The sequence below is a fragment of the Ricinus communis genome, chromosome 7 (assembly GCF_019578655.1).
Source record: "Ricinus communis isolate WT05 ecotype wild-type chromosome 7, ASM1957865v1, whole genome shotgun sequence".
NCBI lineage: Eukaryota > Viridiplantae > Streptophyta > Magnoliopsida > Malpighiales > Euphorbiaceae > Ricinus > Ricinus communis.
In genome coordinates this window covers 4,031,459-4,056,074 of record NC_063262.1, presented here as the reverse complement: position 1 = coordinate 4,056,074, position 24,616 = coordinate 4,031,459, and the positions used below count along the sequence as shown (strand labels likewise).

Here is a 24,616-nt window from a genome sequence, read left to right as displayed (position 1 = left end):
AGTAATTTCATCAAATTAAGCCAACTGGTGGGCCAGTAAAATGTGCAAATCCTCTTGGGCCATTTAATCGGAGCTTTCCTTTCCCCCAACTACTTTCCAATTGGTTACTGGGTTGAATACATTACTAACAGGAGATTTACACAATTACGAAAAAGCGCGCAAGAATTTTATCTGTATCTTGACTTTTCCTTACGATTTTTTTTTAAAAAAAAAATACTTTATGTTTTTATTTTAAATTTTATTTATACTATTTTTTTTAAAACTGTTTATAGTATTTTATTAATATTTTATGTTAACTTAGTTTTTGACAAAAAAAGAAAAGATGATAGTCTTACAAGAGATAACAGTAAAAATAAGAGATAACAGAAAAATGCAAATTCTAATCCATGTTTTAAGCCTAGTGACGTGATCTAGTTTGACTAGGAAACAACTTAATCCTAAAGAAAAGGGATTATTCAGCTAACTAAACAACATAACATACTAAAATATCTAACACTAGTTTAATTAACTCCAACATTCTCCCCATAAACTGAACACTACTGCAGTTCAGTTTACACTTGGAGCGGCACAGACACCCAGAAGACTTCGAAACTTAATGAACAAATCTAGCTTCAATGGCTTGGTCATTATGTCTGCAACTTGTTCTTGTGCTCCACAATGAACCAACTTCACAACTCCATCCTTAGTTAGTTCACGAAGAAAATGAAACCAGACATCTATATGTTTGCTTCGACCATGTAGTACAGGATTTTTTGAGAGTGCAATAGCTGAACTATTATCATAGAAAATCGTTGTACCACCACTTTGAACATGATCAAAACTCTGCAAAATTCTCTTCAACCAAATTGCTTGGCAAGCACAAGCAGCTGCCACAACAAACTCAGCTTCAGTGGTAGATAAAGTGACTATTGGTTGTTTCTTTGAAGACCAAGAAACCACCCCTGAATTCAGCAGAAAAACAAAACCTGATGTACTCCTTCTATCATCAGAATCGCCAGCGTAATCACTATCAGTAAATGCAATCAGCTCTGCATCTCCTCCCCTTTTATAAAATATGCCAAATTCAGATGTTCCTTTTATATATCTTAACACCTTTTTAGCAACTTGAAAATGAAGTTCAGTTGGCTGCTCCATATATCTGCTTAAAAGACTCACGACAAACATGATATCAGGCCGGGTAGCAGTTAAATACATTAAGCTGCCAATTAATTGCTTATAACGGCTACTATCTACTCTTGCTCCATTTTCATCCCTTGTAAGTCTGCAACCTAGAACAATTGGATTTTGGACTGGATTACAATTATCCATATTAAACCTTGCTAAAACCTCCTGGGCATACCTCTTTTGGCAAATGAAAATTCCATCTCCACTTTGCAGTACTTCTATACCAAGGAAATACCTCATTTTTCCAAGGTCTGTCGTGTCAAACTCACGCATTATGGAACTTTTAAATTCAATGAATATTTCCTCATCATTTCCAGTAAAAATTAAATCATCAACATAAAGACAAGCAATCAGAATTTTACATCCTTCTCTAACTTTAGTGAATAAGGTATGCTCGTAAGGACATCGCTGAAACCTTCCTTACTAAAATATGACTCTATTCGACTATACCAGGCTCGAGGTGCCTGTTTCAATCCGTATAAAGCCTTTTTTAACTTGTAAACCTTCTGTTCAACACCATTTTTCTCATACCCAGGTGGCTGCTCAATAAAAACCGCTTCGCCAAGTTCTCCATGCAGGAACGCAGACTTAATATCCAACTGAAAAATTTCCCACCGCATCTGAGCAACTAAAGAGATCACCAATCGAATTGTTTCCAAGCGTGCTACAGGGGCAAAGACTTCAATGTAGTCCACACCATATTTTTGGGTGTAACCCTTTACAACCAGACGTGCTTTGTATTTCTCTACTTTACCATTTTCATTGAGCTTCATTTTATACACCCATTTGACACCAACCTTCTTTGCACCAGTAGGAAGATCTGTCAATTCCCAAGTGTCATTCTTCTCTATAGCTTCAATCTCAGTATCCATTGCTGCTATCCATTTCTCATCAATTTGTGCTGCTTCGAAGGAAATTGGATCATTTGCTACAAACATGACCCAATTTGATGTCTCTTCTTCTTCGTCTGATAAACCTTTTCCACTGACATAATCTCTCATCCAAGCTGGTTGCCGTGTGATTCGAGGCTGCAAATGTTGAGCTGCGAGATCTTCACTTGAGTTGGAAGAATGTTCTTCATTTAGGCTATCACTTACTCTTTCCTAATTATCATCATTCTCACTAGCTTCCACTTCACTTTCATTTCCATTTGCTGCATTTGCACCATCATCTCCCCAATCTAAGTCAACTAGAACAGCTTCTTTACGACTTTTTTCCCAATCCCAACTTTTGTCTTCTTCAAACACCACATCTCTACTTACTATGATCTTTTCAGAGATAGGATCATATAGTCTGAATGCTTTTGACTCCTCGCTAACTCCAAGAAAAACACATCTTCTGCTCTTATCATCAAGCTTCGTTCTTTTACAATCAGGAATGTGAGCATGAGCTACACACCCAAAAACTTTAAAGTATGCTACCGATGGCTTGAGTCCGCTCCATGCTTCTTTTGGGCACTTATTTTTCACGGCAAGTGTTGGACTTCTATTAAGGATATGAACTGTCCAATTGAGAGCTCCTGGCCAAAATGTTTTGGGAACTTTCTTTTCTGAAATCATGCTTCGAACCATATTCATGATCGTCCTATTTTTGCGCTCAGCTACACCGTTTTGTTGGGGAGAGTAGGCAACTGTTAGTTGTCTTCGAATGCCATTCTCACTGCAAAAATTAGTGAAATCAAGTGAAGTGAACTCCCCCCACGGTCTGTTCGAAGACCTTTAATGGCTAAGCCACTCTCCTTTTCAACTGGATTCTTAAATTGTTTGAAAGTAACAAAAGCATCTGATTTTACAACCAAAAAATAAACCCAAACTTTTCGACTAAAATCATTAATGAAAGTGATCAGATGCCTTTTGTTGCTGTTGGATATGGGACTGATTGGTCCACATATATCGGCGTGCACCAATTTAAGAATTTGTGAAGCTCTCCATGTACTTTGTCGAGGGAAAGAATTTCTTTGTTGTTTCCCTACCAAGCAGTCTTCACATATTCTTGATGAAGTGTCGAAGTATGGAAGCCCTCTCACCATCCCTTTTTGTTGAAGAAGTCTCAATCCATTGAAACTTAGATGCTCATATCTACAATGCCACATTCAAGCTGGGTCATCCATGAAAGAGTTGAGACATTTCTCCTCTCTTATATGTGCCACAGCAGATAACTTAAACATTTGATTCGACAATATCGCGATCTCCACAATTAGCCCTTTATCTGGATGAAAAATTTTGCACACTCCTTTTTTGATGAGAACTTCAAGTCCTTTCTCAGCTAGTTGACCAATGCTCAATAGAGGATTTTTTAATCCTGGAACATAGAACATACTAGTAATGATTTGCACATAACCATTTACTAATATGCGTACTGTACCTTTGCCTTTCACATCCATACTTGAATTGTCTCCCAATTTCATTTTCTCCCTAAAATTGTCATCAAGGTAGGAGAAAAGTTCCTTCTTTCCACACATATGGTTGCTACAGCTAGAATCTAAAAACCAAAACTCCTCGTTGTTGCTATTATTGTCACTCACATACGCCATCAGCAACATTTCTTCATTACTTTCTACATAGTTTGCTTTCTCATCAGATTCCTTGCTAGGACATTCATATTGAAAATGGCCAAGTTTGTGACAATGATAACATTCAACAGTGGATCTGTCAATGCAAAGCCTGCCTCCACCTCTTCCTCGACCGCGCATTCCTCCTCGACCTCTTCCTCTTCCTCTCGAAGATTCTCCAAAAGTAACCTTCAGTGCTTGCTCTTCCATAACCTGAGATTTCATTCGTTGTTCATGCATTAGAAGACTGCTTTGTAACTCATCAATAGTGATAACATCCAAGTTTTTTGACTCTTCAATAGAGCACACAACATAGTTGAACTTGGGTGTCATGGATCGTAGAATCTTCTCAATGACATCTACATCCTCTATCTTTGCCTTATTGATTCTTAGCTTGTTGACGATTGTGAGAGTATGAGCAAAGTACTCATTTACAGTCTCCCCTTCATTCATGTTAAGCACCTCGTATTCCTTTTGTAGCGCTTGACGTTGTGCTCGTTGTACCCGTGCAGTGCCTTGATATTTTCGCTTCAAGGAATCCCAAATACCTTTTGCTGTTTCTTTTTTCAAGATTGTTTCCAGAATTGATCTATCAATGACCTGAAATAGATAATTCTTTGCTTTCATATCTTTCAATCTTGCATCTTCAAAAACTTTCTTTTGTGCTTCATTGAGTTGCTCTCTTTCTGTTGCAACAGGAACTCCATTCTCTATTATTGACCAATATTCCTTTGATCTCATGAAATTCTCTATGAGCATACACCAGTGATCGTAGTGCCCATCGAATTTCGGAATCGCTGCTTGTACGAATCCACTTTCGGTTGTCATATTCTCAATATTAATGTAGGAGACTGTTGCTCCTATGATGATCAGACCTTTGTGATTGGCTTTGATACCAGATGTTAACTTGGTTTTTGACAAAAAAGAGAAGATGATAGTCTTACAAGAGATAACAGTAAAAATAAGAGATAACAGAAAAATACAAATTCTAATCCACGTTTTAAGCCTAGTGACGTGGTCTAGTTTGACTAGGAAACAACTTAATCCTAAAGAAAAAGGATTATTCAGCTAACTAAATAACAGAACATACTAAAATATCTAACACTAGTTTAATTAACTCCAATATTTTATAGATATCTTTTAATATATTTTTATTTTCATTTTGTTTAATTATATTTTTATATATTTTAAACTTCATTTGGTATTATTATAATACCTTTTTTGAAACGCATATTTTTATGTCATCAAAACACACTGGTTGTTATAAAAAATATGTAATATCATTCAATTCATAGATATTATACATAAAGATATAAAATGAAAATAATAAATATACCTTATTTGGTTGATTTTACAGTATTGTAAGTTAGAATCATATTTTATTGATATTTTATAAGTATATATTTAATATTCTCTTTCGGACAAAATTCTATAAGGTAAATTTATAATGATACAAATTAAAATATAAAAAATATATTTTTAGTATTTATTTTAATAAAATTATAAAAAATAAAATGGTCTAAAATAAAAACTGAATTCATTATAATATAAATTAAAAATAATATTATTTTGGTATCTTATAGGTATACTTGTAGTATTCTTTTTATTTCGGTATCTTTTAAATATATTTTTGATATTTTTTCTGATAAAATCTTGAGAAAATAAAAAAATAAAAAAACTGAAGTCACAATTATATAAACTTTTAGCAAAATATCTTTCAGACATTTTATATGTACTTTTAATATTTTTTCCGATAAAATTCTAAAAAGAAGCAATGATACGAAAAAAAGTTTGAAAAGAAAACGTAAAAAGAAAATGTTTGAAAGAAAAACCATAAAAAAGTTTTTTTTTGACTATAGAAAATAAAAAGTTTCAAAATACGGTCTCAACAATGAAACTTTTTTATAAGGGTCCTGGGTGATTCTTTATTCATTAACCAGGTTAAAAGGAGTGTCTTTGCTGCCACTATTTTGAATGAATTACTGGAAAAAATTATAAAAGCTGTTGGAGTAAGACTTAGAAGGATGTTATTTAAGTAAAGTAATATAACCTTATTTTGCTTTTCGCATGAGTTAATTAAATCAATTTATATGTTTTTCATTCATTAATAGGTAATATTATTTTATTAATTTTTATTTTGAAAAATATTAGTAATGTTTTAAATATTTTTATTGTTTGAAAATTAAATATACTTAATAAATAATATACTTAATTAAATATACTTAATAAATATATTAAATAAATTACTAAAGAATATTTTTTTTTCTTATAAATATAATTAATAAATAATATTTTTTTATCTTCTAATTTATAATTGTAATAATAACAATTTTTAAAATTTTAATTTTTATATATAATTCTTGTTTTTTTCTGAAAGAAATATGTATTTATTTTATTGTTTTTTTAGTTTATTTATTTATCTTATCTTATATCTATGGTATTTCTCGTTATATATGAAATTTTGATTTAAATTTGATTTTCTATTAATTTGATATATTTTATTTTATTTTTATTTTTTTACATTTACTTATTTAGTTTATTAATAAATTTTTTCAATAGTTTAATTACTTCTTTTGTTGTTTTTGTTTATTTTAATCTAAAATTTACATTTATTTATATCTTTTATTTAATAAAAAGCTATTGAAGTTATTTAATTTTTTTAAATTGCATTAATATTTTTTTCTCATTATGCTTTCAATACTTTAATTTTATTTCATATATATTACAATTTATTAATAATGAATAATCAATTGTATTTATTTATATATTTTATATTGTCATAAAATTATAGTTTAAGGATAAATTTCTTATTTTTTTTTTATGTTTTATAGATTCTCATATTATCTATATTTGGTTTCAATATTCAGATAAAAAATTTATAAATTAGATAAATAGAACCAAAATGGTCAAAACAGACTGAAACAAACTAAAAATCAGAAACCGATTAAGATTGGTTTCCCCTCAACTAGTAGTGGAACTATCCAACTTATAAAAAAAAATCATTTTAATTAAATTTTTTATTTTTTAAAAATTGATTGGATCAAGTTGAAACTAGAGGCGGCTCGCTCTATTGTCACGGCGTTTATTTTTATATGTTATAATAGTTATTATATTTATATTTGATATATAAATTAATATAAATACAGAATATATAATGTATATGCTCTATTAATTATTTAATTTATATTAGAAATTATAATAATTTAGATAAAATTTGAATGATATAATTATTATATACAATATGATAAATTTAGACATAAAGTGTAAATGTAATATTAGTTTATTAATAAAATATATATTCTTTATTAAGTTTCACGCAATGCAAAATGTAAGGATTAATTCATTATTTTCAATATCAAAACTTATTATTAATCTTTAAAGAAACAAGAATGAGTAAAAAAATCAGTCAACTGAAACTCAAATTTAAATCAATCAAAGTTGAACTGTTGTTTGAACTGCAAAACAGTTAATCGATCAAGCAATTTTGATTTTAATTCCTTATTTTTTAGTTAATTTGTTAAAAATTATATATATATATTATTATATTACATTATATGATATATATATACACTATACTATTAGTTGTTATGTAACCGCTATTATTACTAGTAAAGTTGTTATTATTACTGGTAAAGTTGTTATTATTATAATTAGTTTGTGCTTAATGAATGAGTATTTTTGAAAATAAAAAGATCTAAAAGTATTAAAAGAAATTATTAGGCGCTCAATTCAATTTGTAAAATGTTCTAAAGAATTTACCAACTGCGAAATGGTCACCACTGCTTGTTAGCAAATACATACATTTTCATTTATTTTTAACACAGTTGGTTGATCCTTTAATTACTATTTTCTTGTGCACCTCAGACAATTTTATTATGTCTTTTCTTTACCATTTCTTTAGTTATATATCAATCGATCCCTCACTTTTTAAAATTATGTTAAACCATCCATTTCTTTTGTAAAATTACTTTTATATATAGTGTTAATTTGTAGTTAAATCTAAAATCTTATTGCTAAGATTTACTAGTTTGTAACATAGTATAGTAAACACAGCGCCGTTTTCGGATCACTAAGGTTTATCAACGGCAAGCCGTTTCAGTATCTCCAACTAAGCCCTCCAAATATCTAATCTAACTAGAGGAAAAGAGAAACAATCTGTTGTCCTGGCTTATTGCTATTCTTCTCGTCTCCTTCTTCAAAATCACCTTATCCATCTCTTCCCTAAAACCCCCAAAAACCCTCCTTTCAATGCTCACAAATTTCAAAACCCCAGAAAACCTCCATTCCTCTTAAGTACCAACTTTATAAATGCAAAAAACTTTTTTCTTTTAACACTTCAAAATAATGGAGCTCTCCTCTTCTTTCACTCACTTCACAAAAATATCTGAAATTTCTTTCACGTCTTCTTTCTCTCCATTTGCTCTCCAAATCCATCTCAAAAAACCCATAAAATTTCCTCCGAATCTTCGTGTTTTAGCTGTAGCTATAGACCCACCACAGCCTCAAGAATTACCACAAAACAGCCCACAAAGACTGCTCAAAGAACTTGCAGAGCGCAAGAAAATTACTTCTCCTAAGAAAAAAGTACCACCCAAAAGATTCATACTGAAACCGCCACTTGATGACAAGAAACTTGCACAAAGATTCTTAAATAGCCCACAATTATCACTAAAGCAATTCCCTTTACTCAGTTCTTGTTTACCCTCTTCGCGCTTAAACAGTGTTGATAAAACCTGGATTGATGAGTACTTGCTTGAAGCTAAACAAGCTTTAGGGTATTCATTAGAACCATCAGATAATTTTGGGGATGATAATCCTGCAAAACAGTTTGATACTTTGTTGTATTTGGCTTTTCAGCATCCTAGTTGTGAGAGGACCAATGCTAGACACGTTAAGTATGGGCATTCAAGACTTTGCTTCTTGGGGCAATATGTGTTGGAATTGGCTTTTTGTGAATTTTTTCTGCAGAGATATCCAAGGGAATCTCCGGCGCCAATGAGGGAAAGAGTTTTTGCTTTGATTGGAAAGAGGAATTTGCCTAAGTGGATTAAAGCAGCCAGTTTGCAGAACTTAATTTTCCCTTATGATGATATTGATAAGTTGCTTAGGAAAGACAGAGAACCGCCAGTGAAGTGAGTTTTCCTTCTGTTTCTCCTTTTGATTAAACTGCTTTGTGCTTAATTATCTGTATTTTAATGGAGTGTCAAAGTGTATTTTGGAAATGTAGCGTCAGGAATTAGATAAAATCTGGTTTTCATAGAATGTGCTTTGTTTTGGCTTATGTTAAAGTTTTTTGGTTTAGTTGGTTGGAGTTTATTAACTGTAGTAGGCTAATATGCTTAAGTCTTGCTATGCATGGAGATTCACTTTTTTAGACACTCTTTTTAACGTTGGATGATGTGAAGTCCTCGAAAAGGTTGTTTCTCTTGCTTGATGACTCTGTAATGTGGCTGTTGATATATGCTGCATAACATTGTTTTACTTATTTTTCAATAAAGATATTCAGTGAGCTCTTTTGGTATTAGTATTAGGAAAGGAGAGTTATCTATGGTTGCACCTGCTCAATATATGAAAGGATTATGCTGCTTGACTTATATGTCGGAGAGGAGTTCATTCATGTCAACTACACCATCCACTGTCAAATTCATGATAGCAGCTTGACAATTGATTGGATGTTACTGAATTTATGCAATAGATAATATCAGGCGTTGAAGGCTGTGGTTGGAAGTGTTTATTAGTTTTATCAGATGCCTTATGAAAGTATAATTCACTCCAATGCCTCAAGAAGATATTAGAGAACGCAATGTGAGAAATGGTTTTAGACATTTTGGTTTGACAATCTTTCTACTTGCATACAGAGAGTAGGGTGAGTGAATGTTAGAGTCAAAAAGACCATATTGCAGCAAAACATCAAGTTTAGTGGCAAGTGCCAACAGTACACTTGGATGCATAGATAAGTTCTACTGAAATTTCAACATCATGTGTTCTTGAAGATCCTTAAGATATCAGTAGGATATTTTCGCTTTTCGGTAAAAGTTTTCTCTTAACTAAGTTATTTATCTGCAAATACATGCACAAAAACCTAAATTTTATGCAAGAATGAAGTTTATGTGCGATAACATTTCCTCCAACTAGTTTGGAAATGAGGCTTAGTTGCATTGAGTTGAGTATTTATTGTACGATTTCAAATCTCTGTCACATTGATTTTGATTCAATGGCTAATTCATAGCATTCCCATGCCTATTTTCTCAATGGACCTGACCTTCCTGAACTAAATTACAATGTATGAGCATTATAATATATTCAAGAGTTAAAATGGCTTGTGAATTTCTTATATCAATAGAGGATATATGAACGGCAAACATTTTTATTTCTATTGGCAGGTCTGTATTCTGGGCTCTGTTTGGTGCAATATATTTGTGTTTCGGCATGCCAGAAGTATACCGAGTTCTTTTTGAAGTGTTTGGGATGGACCCAGAAGCTGAGGATTGCCAGCCAAAATTAAGGAGACAACTTGAAGATGTAGATTATGTTTCTGTGGAATTTGAAGGAAACAAGCTTAGTTGGCAAGATGTTGCTGCTTATAAGGCAAGCTCTATTCTGTTAATCAACTATATTTTGGTATTATAGTTAATTTTCAATTAGATTAGAAATGAGAAGCATATAACATGTGAAATCAAATCCCTGTCTCCTGATTGGAAAGTGAACATTTCTCCTGATTAGAAATGAGTAACATTACCGTTTGCTGTAGTTATAAAAACATTGCAATCTTCTGGCAGATGCTTTGCATGCCACTTGAGACTGAGATTTATGTCAGACAAAATTTAAAATTTGGATTCAGTTAAACCAGAAAGAGAGCACAAGCAAGAGATTTGTTATGTTGATTTGAATATGGATTAAGTAGTGGTTCATGATGCATATATGCAATTTATCGCGATTTTTTCACAAATAGGCACTGTTTCTTTTCCTTACTGAAAGTAGAGAAAATCTTAATGCATTCTTGATAATGTCAGAAATTCTGATGCTAAATTCTTTTGCAGCCTCCTGAGGATGCTCTCTTTGCACACCCAAGACTTTTCAGAGCTTGTGTTCCCCCAGGCATGCATCGGTTCCGAGGAAATATATGGGATTATGACAGCAGACCGAAAGTCATGAAAACACTAGGATATCCCTTGGCAATGTCAGACAGAATTCCAGACATTACTGAAGCAAGGAATATCGAACTTGGACTTGGGTTACAGGTATTTCTCTCTTTCTATACTTATAGTAAAGCAGCATGCATTTATGTACAAATGTGTATATATATTGATGTATGTAGTTAGCTATAACGCCATAGTATTTTTCATGTCTACGTCTATGTTCTAAAGCTTGATGTTTTACCTTGTCTGATGAATAGGAATACTTCTTGGTGCTGTATGCTGAGAGATGATTGTGAAATTGTTGAGCGTGCTTTACCAGTGAAATGATCCCCATGTTATAGACCTTATTAGTTTGTCCCTAATTTTTCCAATTTTGTGCTGCTGGCACTCCCTTCTGATGCATTCATGTATGTAATTTCATGAATCATGAGCATCTTCAGTAGGTGGTTCAATCATCTTCTTTTCCTGCTCAAGAGAATTGATTGAACTACTAAATGGAACCCTTTTGTTGTGTCTCTTTAGGTATCATGTTACACGAGTAATGACATCTAATTGTTATATTTTGCTTTTTCAGAATAAGTATTTTGTATGGAAGTGCTAATTTGTTGGGTAATTCACCTGTTCATATGTTTCCTGATATAGTTCTATTTGTTACTTTGTCACAGCTTTGTTTCTTGCATCCATCAAAATACAAATTTGAGCATCCTCGGTTTTGCTATGAAAGATTAGAATTTGTTGGCCAAAAGATCCAGGTATTTCTTTTCTTCGACTTCCCAGTTTCTACATTGTTGCACCTGTGCTTTTGCCTGTCTTTATCAAATTCAAGCACTGTAGTTGTTATACTTGGAAGCATTCAAGAAAATGCCCTTGCTTGTTTGCTATAGGATCTTGTGCTGGCTGAGAGGTTGTTGATGAAGCATTTAGATGCTCCTGGGAAGTGGCTACAAGAGAGGCACCGTCGTCTTCTGATGAACAAATTCTGCGGGAGGTACTTGAGAGATAAGCATTTGCATCACTTTATTGTGTACTCTGAGCAGGTTATAGATGCATACGAGAACAATCGAAGACTCCGAAACCCTGCGACAACTGCTGTTCAACAGGCTCTTCATGGACTTTCCTACACTGTGTACGGGAAGCCAGACGTTAGACGCCTCATGTTTGAGGTTTTTGATTTTGAGCAAATTCAACCAAAAGCTGTATAAAATTTTCACAGTAAGTTGTGCATTTTCATCTCCTTTAACTCCGTACGCTTCCACATGGAATATACTTGCATCAGCCACGCTTGTAGTAATTGATGCAACTTTTTCTTATCACTAACAGAATGCATATAGTTTAATTTTTAAAACTGGATCATAATAATTATTAAAACAAGATCAAATACACGAATTTTTTTATTATTGCATAATGGTTTCTCTAACAAATTAAAAATGTATAATAGTTCCGAATTTATTTATTTCCTTTTCTATCAACATTTTTTTATCCGCCTTGTCTATTTGCAATTGTTTTACCTTTTCTTTTTTTAAATATATGAGGAAGGAATAAGGTTCAATTTAGTCCTCCAACTTATTTATAAAGTTTAATTAGTAATTATTATTTTTAATTTTACTGCTAATAAAAATTAATGAGCTACTCTTTCTGACAGAAGAGTTTGCTTATCTGTTTGTTTCTTTGGTTTGATAAAAAGTGGAAGAAAATTAAATATATTTCAATTGTTGAATAGTTTTAATAATTCTTAAATAACTCTTTTATTCCTTGCTGGAGAACGCATATAAGCATTTGGCCTAAAGAAGAATGGGTTAGAATGAGCAAAATATACGAAGGTTAAAGTTAAATTGGCCATAAAGGTGAAAAATGGTCAAATTGAGAATTATTGATAAATTTAGGGGCGTAACCAGTGCTTATTTCAAAAAAATATGACTCTTGCCGTTGGCAATTGTTATAACATGGCTCCATTTTATATGGACCGAAATTTATAAAACACGTGTAGTGAAGGGAGAGCAAAATGTGTATTTTATTTTTTTTAAAATTATATAATGCGGAGATTTTTGTTCTCGTTTTCTCACTTTTAAATTTTATTAATTATAATAAAAATAAATTTTTAAAATTAATATTTTTATTAAAAATTATATATTGAATAAATTTTTATATATTTATAAAAAACTAGTCATTTATTTATGTGCTATACAACTGTTATAATTATTTTACTATCACTATTTTAGAAATTTTTATTTTGACATATATTTTTATTTTTGATATATGAAACCATAATAATTATTTTAGAGTGAGATGGTATAGGTAAAAAAGAAAGAATAAACGAAAGCTATTTGGATATGCTATAATAGTTTATTCCTTTCAACAAAAAGAAAGTTTGTTGTATATTTGACCTCAAATTCTTGTATAATGAAATTCTTATAGAATAATTAAAGTTTTTAATTAACGATAATAACAAAAACAGAAATGTGAATAAAACAAGCAAGTGAAAACATTCATTTTAACCCTTTTCGTTTATCTTTTAGTTCTTAAAATTCTTATTAATACCAAATTTTTTCTTTTTATTTCAATCAGAGAAATTTTTGTTGTCTTTTAAGAAAGGAATATGAATTGTGAGAATGAATGTAATGAGAGCAGTAGTGGCGAATGTAACACTCATGATTGTGATTGTGGTTGTCGCTGTGATGATTGTTAGGGCTTTAATTATGGTAGTTTTGGAGAAAGAAGAATGTGATGGCTTAAATTTGGAATTTATTGATATAGTTTAGATTTCTTTTTCCTATATGTTTGCCATGGACCCATATATATATATATATATATATATATATATTGTAGTTAAAATATTTGTGATCATAAAAACACCCGTCATACTACACAATATTTGAGAGATTGGATTAAAATAGCAAGACACTAAAATATTAAAAATAATAATTACAAAACTCTACCATTATAAGTACATTTTTAATTGTAGATAATTTATAGATATTATTTTAAATGATTTATTAATTGCATATACATTTTTCTACTAATTTAGATTGTCAAAAAATTTATATATAATTTAATTATTTATACAAATTAAAATTATATAGGTGAATTTTATAATTATCAAATATTACTGATTAAATTTTTAAAAAAATAATTCTCTTTCAGTCTAATACTTTTTTTATAAAGTTATTTTTATCTCTAATTTATTTTAGTCCAGTTTTATTTTTCTCTTTTTCCCTTTAAATTTCATTTTCTTATTTTCATTTTATTACTTTTTTTTTTGTCTTTCATGTAATATTTATGTGGGGTTTTATTAAATATTCTTTTCTTCTCTGGAGTTCAAGTTATTTTGAGATTCTATTTCCTTTTCAATATCTTATTCTTTCTCATGGCAATATTCTCTCTTAGGATTTTATACAACTTTTGTTTCTCTTATACATTTTTCTTTCAAGCTTTAGGATTTATTATACCTTTTTTTCATTTTTCTTTTCTCCTATTCTCTTATGCATGGCCTTTCGTGGTAGAATACACATTTGAATTTTTGCATTTTTATTTATAATCATTGACTTTTTGCATTACTATTATTATTATCTAACAAAAAGTATAAATAACATTTTGTCCAAATCTAAAAATATATTATTTAGTAACTTTATTTTACACTTATTTTATTGAGTCTATTATATTTTATTTTAACCAATTAAACCTTTAATCTTTTTAAATCTTTTTTACTAAGATTGTCACGGTCAAATAAATTTTGAAAGATTGAATTAACATTTGAAAGGGTTGACTCAATTATGCACTAAGGATAAAGTAACTGCAACTAAAAACTTAAAATTATTATTCAATAAACTAGATCTAATTTATAATTTTATATTAATAAAAGATATAGAAATATTAAATATAAGAATTATATATATATATATACGTAAATTATATGTTTTAAACCTTTTCTTTTTGGTTTAACTATGAAGGTCAATATGTATAAGCTAATATTTAAAAAATATGTATAAGCTATATATGTGTAGGGTGAGCATCCTGAATCAAGTCCACCGAATAAATCGAACCAATTTTAAAGATGAATCGAATCGAATCAAATTAATTTTTTAAATAAATTAAAATAATCGAACTGAAATAACTGAATTATATAAAAATATGAACCGAACCGAATAAGATGTAAATCATAATAATCGAACTGAACAAACAAAACCAACCCTAAAAATCACTTTAAAAATTAAATTTTATATTAAAAATAAGAATTTAATAAATAATTTAAAATTAATTATTTTAATTAATTCAAATTTTTATAGTATAAAACTGAACCGAATCTAAAAAATTAAACCAAATAAACTAAACTTATAAAAGAAATAACCAAACTAAACTGAACAAAAATTAATTCGGTTTGGTTTTCAATCTTTTTGAAGTTTTGTTCACCCTGAGTATGTTTGTTCTTTTTTTAATAAATACTTTAATTGGTCATACTATTTAAATAATAGATTTGTAATTTGACTAGTTATATGAGTATTGTTAATTAAAATAGAAAATACATCTTGAATTATTTTGTAATAAATATCTCATTTTAGTAACTATTGTTGTAATTAAAATCTTAAATATTAAATTAAATAACTAATGATCACTAAAAATAAACATATAACATTTTGATGTCAAAAATAAAAATATAAAAGCTTAATATATGAAGTTTAAGCAAATTATTCTCATTAACAATGTATGTTATATATGCGCTAAATAAAAGATACATAATTTTAACTAAAAGAAAAAGAAAAAAACTTAATTTATTGAAATAAAAGGTTGTAGTTTCAAATAAAAAAAATAAATGTGAAACCAAATATGCATTTTATATTAAGAAAAATGAGCTTACTCATTTTCCATAACATGAATGTTAAAATATTTTCCTCAAACAAAGAATTATTTATAAGTTATTTATATCAAGAAATTATAGCCTTATTCATTTACATTGAAGAAATAGCATTTACCTAAAAAAACTACAGATATAAATTTATTATTTTAAAATAGGATAGTATAAATAGCATAAATAAACTTACACATGCAAGCCACTCACCGATTGCCACGTTATCCAATCCCGTCATACACACAAGCCAAGTACCGCACTGTAACATCCATCCCCCACGATATTGTTTATTTTTTATCATTATCTTTTTGACCATAACAAGAAATACAAGAAGGAAAGAATCCACAAAACCCCAAAACCAAACGCATCGCAGCAGCTTTTTCAAATATTTTTTTTTCCTTCCTTTTTATTTGTAAAATAGTTATATTTTTGTAATGGCCTCGCGTCGCGTTTGCAGCACATGAAAAAAGATGCGCAAAATCAAACAGCACAAATTCTACTTCATCGCTTCCTGTTAGTGTTCGCTCTTATTACTGTACGTGCGCCTGTTGCGCATGTTCCTAACCTGCGCAACCCAACATCAATCCCTAATTCAATAACTCGCGACGTTCCTCCTTTAGTCGTTCTCAACAACAACAGCACCAGCAACAACGACAAAGGTATTGATATCACCTATAATAAGATCGTCTCGAGGAGTGATCATCTCGTCGAGATCTCGGATTCTTCTTTACCCGATTTGAATCCGCGATCCATGTCGAAGTCACGAGTTTATGCCGATGTTAACGTCCTCCGTCCCAAGGATTATTGGGATTACGAGTCTCTCACCGTTCAATGGGGGTAATTTAGTCATTTCGTCCTCTTCTTTCTCTTTTTTCTTTTTCCTTAAATTTAATTCCTAGTTTAATTGTTTGCTCATTTCTTTACGATGTTTGAGTATGATTGTACGTCTTTAGGGACTGTTTGGCTGGTATATATTTTGTTGAGGATTTTTTAGGGTTTATTGCTGCTTGACGGTGCTTGATTTTGATTTTGTTTTTGAAACTGCCAAACATGTTATGCTGTATTTGAGCGACTTTCAGAGGAGAATATAATCTAGGAAACGGGAGATCTTATTGTCTGAAATTTATGTTTATAACTAGGGTTTGATGCAAACGACTAGTCCGAAGTTGAATGAATTGGATAATGGCTTGGCCATTTCTTTGGTTAAGATACTTCAGTCAAATACTGGGACTAAGCCCAATTGTTTCAGTGCTTCTCGTGATGTTCATCTCTTATTGTGGCGGGCGTAGCATTAAAATTTTTGGGGATGGAGTAATAATCTTTAGAAAGTATATGGGATAAAAATTGGAATATGAATGGTATTAGTAAAAGAAAAAAAAAAAAACTTTACAGAAACTCTTTTAGGGCCAAATCATAAAAATCTAAAAAGTTAAAGGGTAAAACTTGAACTATAAGAATAATTAGTAAAAAAATTTTAAAAAATAAAATTTGGGGCCAGTGGTGTCCGCCACTGATTTTAGTACTAAACTTGTAAAAAAACAGCATAGACAATTTAAAAAAGAGAGTTTTTTGTTTATGAAAAATGACAAGACTTTCCTTTTGAAAAAAGGAAAACCAATTTAGGATATATAAGTTTTAGGGTTTTTCACCTTCTCTTTACTGATTGACATTACTTTACTTTTAAGAGGTGAATGTTCTATCTAGGAAACAGAATTTGAGAGTTGCTCTTTTTGGCTTCAGTTAGTATCAAAACCAAACCAATATTTTGAATTTGTTATTCTTTTTTGTTTTTCACCATTGTAGGAAAGAAATTCTTCTTAAGGAATATCTGAGAATTCCTAATGGGCTTCCTTGAGTGACGAGCAGCTTGAACTGAATACAACTGCTTGATATGATATGAAAAGCTGGAAACTAAAAAAGGTTCAATATAACAATGAATTTGAGGGATGTGGAGTACAAGATTATAACAATATTAAACTTTTAGAGAGTTTGATTCATGGTACCTTTTTCACCGTACAGGAAAGTCTTCTTTTGCAATCAAATCTCTAGCTTTCCCTTTTCCTTTCTGCATATTTCTTAAGCGTAATGTCGTCAACTAAGTTATGGACTTTGCTGTTGCCTTTTTTTTCTACTTACATGTGAGATTCTTTTCTTTTACTGCTCTTACTTTTTTTTATAAAAAGAAGTACCTTTTGCGGTTTCTTCCAGTGATCAAGATGATTATGAAGTTGTTCGTAAAGTTGGAAGGGGAAAGTACAGTGAGGTTTTTGAGGGCATTAATGTGAACAGCAATGAGCGGTGCATAATTAAGATTCTCAAACCTGTTAAGAAAAAGAAGGTGAATTTTACTATGTCCTATGCTGAATATGAGTTCTTTATGTTCTCTCTGTTTCATTTGCTATTTTGGTGCAAAGCCCCTGCGAAATTACTTGCTTCCTAAACATGGTAATCCTGTGATCTTTCTGCAGATCAAGAGGGAAATAAAAATACTTCAGAATCTCTGTGGTGGCCCGAATATAGTCAAACTTCTTGACATTGTTAGAGATCAGCATTCAAAGACTCCTAGTCTGATATTTGAATATGTTAACAGTACAGACTTCAAAGTTCTGTACCCCACACTCACTGATTATGATATACGCTACTACATATATGAGCTTCTCAAGGTAACTATCTAATGAGATATCTCTGTCTCTCTCTCTTGCCCTCTCTCCCTCCCTCCATTTATGCACACACATTCACATGTTTTTGATATTGTTACCTCATGAGCCTTTGTCTTATTTCTTAATTATTCAGAATCTGTTAAATTATATTGAAAGTGATAGAAGATATCTAATATCACATTGTTTTGGCCTCATGTATTTACCATCCATTCATGTTGTGCAGTGGTATCTTCTGCTGTAGTTCCATCATTCATCCAATTTGTTTCTTTGCATTTCTTACCCTTTTTTTCCTCATATCGGCCATGGCATGACCACTCTTGAGTTGCACTTTAATTGCAAGAGACACTTCGGCTCATGAGTTTTATAGAAAATTGATGGGGCATGGTAGTGGCATGAAAGCATGTGATATTCATAGATGTTCTTGTAATGCAGGCATTGGATTACTGCCATTCACAAGGAATAATGCATAGAGATGTCAAGCCTCACAACGTTATGATTGACCATGAGTTGCGGAAACTTCGTTTAATAGATTGGGGTCTTGCTGAATTTTACCATCCTGGCAAGGAATATAATGTTCGTGTGGCATCAAGGTAGTGACTTGGAGATGTTGCAGATTACTTAATAGTGCTTGTGCTTTTAAACTTAATAATTTAAATTCCTTTTAATAGTTTTTTAATACATATCTGTGATTTACTTTCAATTCTGTGAATTTTTTGCTATAGTGTATCTGCTGAAATATCATACCGATAAGATTTATTTTGCATCTAAGGATGGAATTAAAAGTCACATGGATCACAATTAAGGTTTTGGCCCTGCCTTATGGTTCTAGATATTGTGTTCTGTTCTGTTCATATCTAGAATTGCTGCAATTTATGAAAATGCATTAAGATGAAAAAATCTGAGCCACTCAAGTAGGAAGAAACTTTGATTGTCTGTTCCATTTTGGACCATCTATAACATTTCTTAAATCACTGTGGAAGTTTTCTATTTCTTTTTTTTTTAATATTTGGCTTTGACTTCAATTATATGGGATTTCAATGAGCTTAATTAGTTTCTCAGGATTCTGCACTTTGGACCTTCTAGAAACATGCTATTGTTTATAGTATATATCTCTTATTCTTAACATATTTATGGGTTCATCCTTGCAGAAAGAATGAGTTTTCTTTCCCTCTTTCTCAGATATTTTAAGGGCCCTGAGCTTCTAGTTGATCTACAAGACTATGATTATTCTTTGGACATGTGGAGTCTTGGTTGCATGTTTGCAGGAATGGTAAGCATCAAGCTTTCACTTGGCCCTTAACATTAATCAAATATGATTTCTGATTCCACTTCGTACTTGATGCCAGATATTTAGGAAGGAACCATTCTTTTATGGTCATGACAATCATGATCAGCTTGTCAAAATTGCCAAGGTAATGTTGATTCTGCCGTTTGGTGCAGAAACATTTGTTGCATCTAAATTATGAGAAATAAATTGATTTTGCAAAATACTTGTCTGATTTTAGGTGTTTTCAGGTACTTGGAACTGATGAGTTGAATGCATATCTGAATAAATATCACTTAGAGCTTGATGCTCAGCTTGATGCTCTAGTGGGAAGGTTTGTTGAGCTGATTTTGTTCTTGTCATGCCATTGACTTGCCTTTTCTAAGCAGAACTTCTCATTTTGCAATTAACTTGCTTTTACTAAGCAGAAGAGAATTTATCACAATATGCGTTGGCCTCTCATGGTCATGCATTATCTTAAGAAGTATTGCAGTTTGATCAAATTAAGTCCTCTTGCACGATTTTTAAACTAAATTCTACTAAAAAGGCGAATGAGTTCTGTTTACACTTAATTTGCTAAACAGTTGTTATGCTTGCTGCATCTATATTAGGGTCTGGAATTAAAAAAAAAAAATTGATTTGGAGAGAGCGTCCACTATATAATGAATTGATTTTATGTGTATTGCACTCAAGTCGTTACACAGTCCATTCATCCAGACTCTGAATGTAATAGATTTCATTGGCAAATCTTGAGGACTCTTGATTGAGTTTGTTGCAATCGAATTCGGTGGAGTTAAAATTTGTATTGCCAATGAATTGTTTATTTGGTTTTGAACATAGCAAATGTGGATTGGTAAACAAATCCCCATATGTTAAAGTTCCATACACTAGGTAAAGAATTGCTTATGAGCTCCGTACATGCTAGGTGAAGAAGTACTAATGAATTCTTCAATATTTTACAGAATTCATTTAGCTGAATTCAGTGTTAGTAAACCTATAATGTGGTTGACAGGAATTAATATGTTGTTTTATACTGCTGCAGGCATAGTAGGAAACCCTGGTCCAAGTTCACTAATTCAGATAATCAGCATTTGGTTTCTCCAGAGGTATCTAATGTTGTGCCTTTTCAATATATAGTTCTTACCTGATTCTATCTTGATCAGTAACCTTAATTGGTTTTATTTTTTATGCCGTATCTTATAATATTCAGGCTATTGATTTTCTTGATAAGCTCCTTCGGTATGATCATCAGGATAGGCTAACTGCAAGAGAAGCAATGGTAATCCTCTTTGGGCATTTCACTTTGTGTATTACCTTGTAATTGTGCAAGAACAATGAGTATAGCCCCTTCCGACCCCTAAGTTTTGAATAATCACTAAGCTAGGAAAAGCAGATGTAAAGGTCAGTGTAGAAACCATTACATGAATCTCAAATGGAAAATGGAATTACTTGACAACCCGCTGCTAGTTTGGCTCTCCTTTTCTCTGTTTCTCTTGGTGAAAATAAATTGCGTAGTTGGCATAGTGATTTTATTTTTTATTTTCTCTTTGCTCTTGGACCTTAAAAGTGAAGCTATATTAGTTGACAGCTCAAGTCATTGCTTAGTTCCGGCCTCTTGTTGCACTTATGTGCTTTTACAACTCAGCTTTTCTTTTAATGTGACCCGGCTTTCCTTGTAGCCCTTCTTGACCAACTTTTCATGCATAACAAAAGTTTTGATTGCTTCTTCACGTCCACAATAACAATTTTTTTCTTTTTGTTTGTGGTGCAGGCACATCCATATTTCTCTCAAGTAAGGGCTGCAGAAAGTAGCAGAATGCGGACTCAGTAGTGAGTTGCTATAACAGTGTTCACATGGTATCTGTCAGCAAAACAGAGGCTATTACTTGTGGAGTATGTATCATCCTTATGTTTGATTAATCTGGAAAACAATTGTTGCTGCCTTTTGTTAGTTGCAGGCAGTTCAGAAGATTGTGGATGGATTTTTACTATATGATCTTCCTATCACTTGTTTGAGAATATTATGTATCTTTAATTTCTTGAGAGTTTACCATCCAAGTCTCTAAGATGAATTCCTGCAACATCACATGCGCTATCCGACTTCTTTTTGGTGCCTCCAGTGCGTTATTTATTTTCTACCATCTTCATATTATTGCAGATTGATATCTCATATCTGCTATTAATCATTTTACTTTAAAATTATAGGAGATGAAAGTTTGGTTGGTAGGGGAATGACATCATGATTGACAAATCATTTTATATTTATAAGGCTGGTAAATGCTGCCTTCTTCACGTCATAATAATCAAGCTTGGTATGTGGAAAAATCTGAATTTACAACCTAAATACGAAAAACTGGAAAATAAGTAATAACTGATAAAATGGCCGAATCAAGGCTATATATGCCTAGCAAACCATTGATCACCATATGCATATGGCATCTTAAATCAATCACCTGCTTAACTTCAGTCGCAAAAATATCACGTACTTTAAGTAAATGCAGGAGCTTGCTTCGTAGACCATGAATCATGATATGCATATCGCATCTTAAACCAATCGCCTATCCAATCACCTACTTACCGTCAGTTGCAAAAATATCACAGTACTTTAAGTAAATGCAGGAGCGTGCTTCGCATTGTCAACCATGAATCACGATGTGCATATGGCATCTTAAACCAATCACCCACTTAACTTCAGTCGCATAAATATCACCCTACTTTAAGTAAATGCAGGAGTTTGCTTCACATCGTCGACCATTAATCATAGTAGGCTTATGATGACTTAAACTAATCACCTGCTTAACATCAGTTTGCAAAACCATCACCCTACTTTAAATAAATGCAGGCGCTTGCTTCACATCGTCGACCATTAATCACAGTAGGCATATGGTGTCTTAAGCCAATCACCTGCTTAGCTTCAGTCGCAAAACATCACCCTACTTTAAGTAAATGCAGGAAGAGGCGAACCATAGTTTTAAATAAGATGCAGGAGCTTGCTTCGCATTGTCGATAGATGACAAACCACTAGATACTTGCCACATGCATATATACCTGAAAGAGTCTTAAGGTACAAGTATTCTTTAAGATATATTGAGTCACTAGACGCACTACAGATGAGTCGGCAATTATCAAGAATAGCACTAAACCAATTGCCCATGCAATATGCTAAAATTTGAGATTCGCTAATCCACAGGTTTTAATATAACAGAGACCCCCAAGAGCACAGAGTGTTTATCTTAAACACAAGCACAAACAAATGGATCATACTAGTTGTATCAAGTAAACATGGATACACTGCCTGTACATGGCATTTTGTCAAATTCCACTCAGTTTTTGAGATGCGGGAAGCAAGCATAAAGTTCAGATTTTGGGTGCTTAGCTTCAGCATGTTCCCTGCATTTCACCTCCGATGTTGTACACATGAAAGTCTGCATGCAAACCTTGCACTGCATTCAAAGTTAACTAGCATCACTACATAATCCTGAAAAATACAGAACACATTTTATGAAGTACAAGCTGCATTTTCCTGGGGCTAAGCATCAGTTCTACATATAGATCATAGTCTATCACTATCAACTAAGTACGAATCCATTTCATTCCATATTATTACTTTAGTTGTACTGTTAGCAGAAAATATTACAACCAAGAAAGTACAATTGAGTTAATAGTTCAAATTTGCAGGAACAAATAGTGAGACTTCACCAGGTATTAAAGATACTATTCATTCTGTCTTTCTAAATCTCCCAATGGAAAGAAAAACTACCTAACTTTCTAAAATTAATTACTTACCCATGAAGATTATACAATAATTTTATCCTACTGTACCGTATAATGCAAGATGACAAATAGTATATAAGTAAAAGGAACCACCTATCATTACACCTAAAGAATTTAAACATCAAATTCGACATATATAAAAATTATAAAGATTAGGTCAAATATAATAATATAGAAGTTATGGAGGGAGGTGGGCTTACCTGAATATTCATGGCTTTCTTGTTCGATTCCAATTGGCTTCCTGACAAGATCAAAACATACAAAAATTAATAAATTAAAAACAAGAAAATTATATATAAAAAAAAAAGGAAGCGAGAAAGAAAACAGAAATTACCCTTAGCTGCTGCCTTTTGCTTCTCCAGGTTCTTCTCGCGAGCCATCTTAGCCTTTTGACCATTACCACCTCCCATGTCCGCGTTTCTGATTCAATCGGGATGACGCGAATTTGACGACCACAAACAAAAACCTAGCTCTTTATTTTTATTTTTTTCTTTTTAGGGCAAAGAACAAAACTTTTTAGAGGGTGAAACATTTCTGAAGTGTTTTAATTATATATGCATGGGAAAAGATCAATTGTGCCCTTAATATATTCCAAAAATTCCACTTTAGCTTCTTATGTTATTTTTAGTCCTATTATGGGTCTGGTTTCTCTAAAATGCTATGACTAATGCCTTCTCTTGATAGGTTTATTAAGTTGGCTAACGTGGAGGATGCATGCCTTATTTGTATTTAAATTTTCTTTTTATGTGGGTCTCACAATTAAATTCATATCCCTTTTTTCTTCTTCCTTCATCCTAAACTCTTAAGAGTTCAATCACAAAATAACTTAATAAGAATTTCTATTTCATTTTGTTTAAGTGTGTATGATTGAAACTTAAATTGTTTTTCAGCCTTAGTCAATGATAGTAATTCAAGATCATGATTCAAAATCTTTTCGTGCGATTGGTGTAATTTTTTTCCATTTTCTAACATATTTAATTACATTTTGTTTGTGGTTAACTCTTTTTTTTTTTAATTTCCTTTTAGTTACTAATATTATCTTATGAATAAGCGAATAAGTACCCCACCTTTTTCACAACCTCTTTAGTTGATTGAGTTAAAAAATTAGTTCGGGGAAGCAAAAGTAACAAATCAGTGTTAAAAAATTTTGGCTAAAAATTCAAGATAAATTAATCCAATTATTTAGGTCTTACATTCTCTGCAACAGAATAAGTAAAACAA

General features: G+C 31.6%; 3 protein-coding genes across 3 annotated transcripts; 2 read left to right on the top strand and 1 right to left on the bottom strand.

Moving 5' to 3' along the window:
* The first annotated feature begins 7,854 nt into the window (after positions 1–7,854).
* Positions 7,855–12,167, top strand: LOC8261661 (ribonuclease III domain-containing protein RNC1, chloroplastic). The gene is made up of 5 exons (XM_002533113.4): positions 7,855–8,847; positions 10,099–10,303; positions 10,756–10,956; positions 11,520–11,606; positions 11,739–12,167. The coding sequence occupies exons 1-5, from the start codon at positions 8,060–8,062 to the stop codon at positions 12,054–12,056; spliced, it is 1,599 nt and encodes a 532-aa protein (XP_002533159.1). The 5' UTR covers positions 7,855–8,059; the 3' UTR covers positions 12,057–12,167.
* A 3,862-nt stretch (positions 12,168–16,029) lies between these two features.
* LOC8261663 (casein kinase II subunit alpha-2) lies at positions 16,030–21,674 on the top strand. Its single transcript, XM_048376591.1, has 10 exons — positions 16,030–16,534; positions 17,906–18,035; positions 18,166–18,360; positions 18,790–18,947; positions 19,537–19,627; positions 19,704–19,769; positions 19,873–19,955; positions 20,664–20,727; positions 20,832–20,900; positions 21,393–21,674. The coding sequence occupies exons 1-10, from the start codon at positions 16,158–16,160 to the stop codon at positions 21,450–21,452; spliced, it is 1,293 nt and encodes a 430-aa protein (XP_048232548.1). The 5' UTR covers positions 16,030–16,157; the 3' UTR covers positions 21,453–21,674.
* A 1,085-nt stretch (positions 21,675–22,759) lies between these two features.
* LOC8261664 (uncharacterized protein At2g23090) lies at positions 22,760–23,939 on the bottom strand. The gene is made up of 3 exons (XM_002533116.4): positions 23,730–23,939; positions 23,596–23,636; positions 22,760–23,064 (listed from the first exon to the last, which is right to left on the bottom strand). The coding sequence occupies exons 1-3, from the start codon at positions 23,803–23,805 to the stop codon at positions 22,945–22,947; spliced, it is 237 nt and encodes a 78-aa protein (XP_002533162.1). The 5' UTR covers positions 23,806–23,939; the 3' UTR covers positions 22,760–22,944.
* Positions 23,940–24,616: the final 677 nt, after the last annotated feature.

Coding starts and splice junctions, on each gene's coding strand:
- LOC8261661 (XM_002533113.4), top strand. CDS start 8,060: ATGGAGCTCTCCTCTTCTTTCACTCACTTCACAAAAATATCTGAAATT. Junction 10,957..11,519: donor AACTTGGACTTGGGTTACAG/GTATTTCTCTCT, acceptor ACTTTGTCACAG/CTTTGTTTCTTGCATCCATC. Junction 11,607..11,738: donor TTGTTGGCCAAAAGATCCAG/GTATTTCTTTTC, acceptor TGTTTGCTATAG/GATCTTGTGCTGGCTGAGAG.
- LOC8261663 (XM_048376591.1), top strand. CDS start 16,158: ATGAAAAAAGATGCGCAAAATCAAACAGCACAAATTCTACTTCATCGC. Junction 18,948..19,536: donor AATGTTCGTGTGGCATCAAG/GTAGTGACTTGG, acceptor CCTCTTTCTCAG/ATATTTTAAGGGCCCTGAGC. Junction 20,901..21,392: donor TAACTGCAAGAGAAGCAATG/GTAATCCTCTTT, acceptor TTTGTGGTGCAG/GCACATCCATATTTCTCTCA.
- LOC8261664 (XM_002533116.4), bottom strand. CDS start 23,805: ATGGGAGGTGGTAATGGTCAAAAGGCTAAGATGGCTCGCGAGAAGAAC. Junction 23,637..23,729: donor GCAAAAGGCAGCAGCTAAGG/GTAATTTCTGTT, acceptor TGATCTTGTCAG/GAAGCCAATTGGAATCGAAC. Junction 23,065..23,595: donor AGAAAGCCATGAATATTCAG/GTAAGCCCACCT, acceptor CTTTGAATGCAG/TGCAAGGTTTGCATGCAGAC.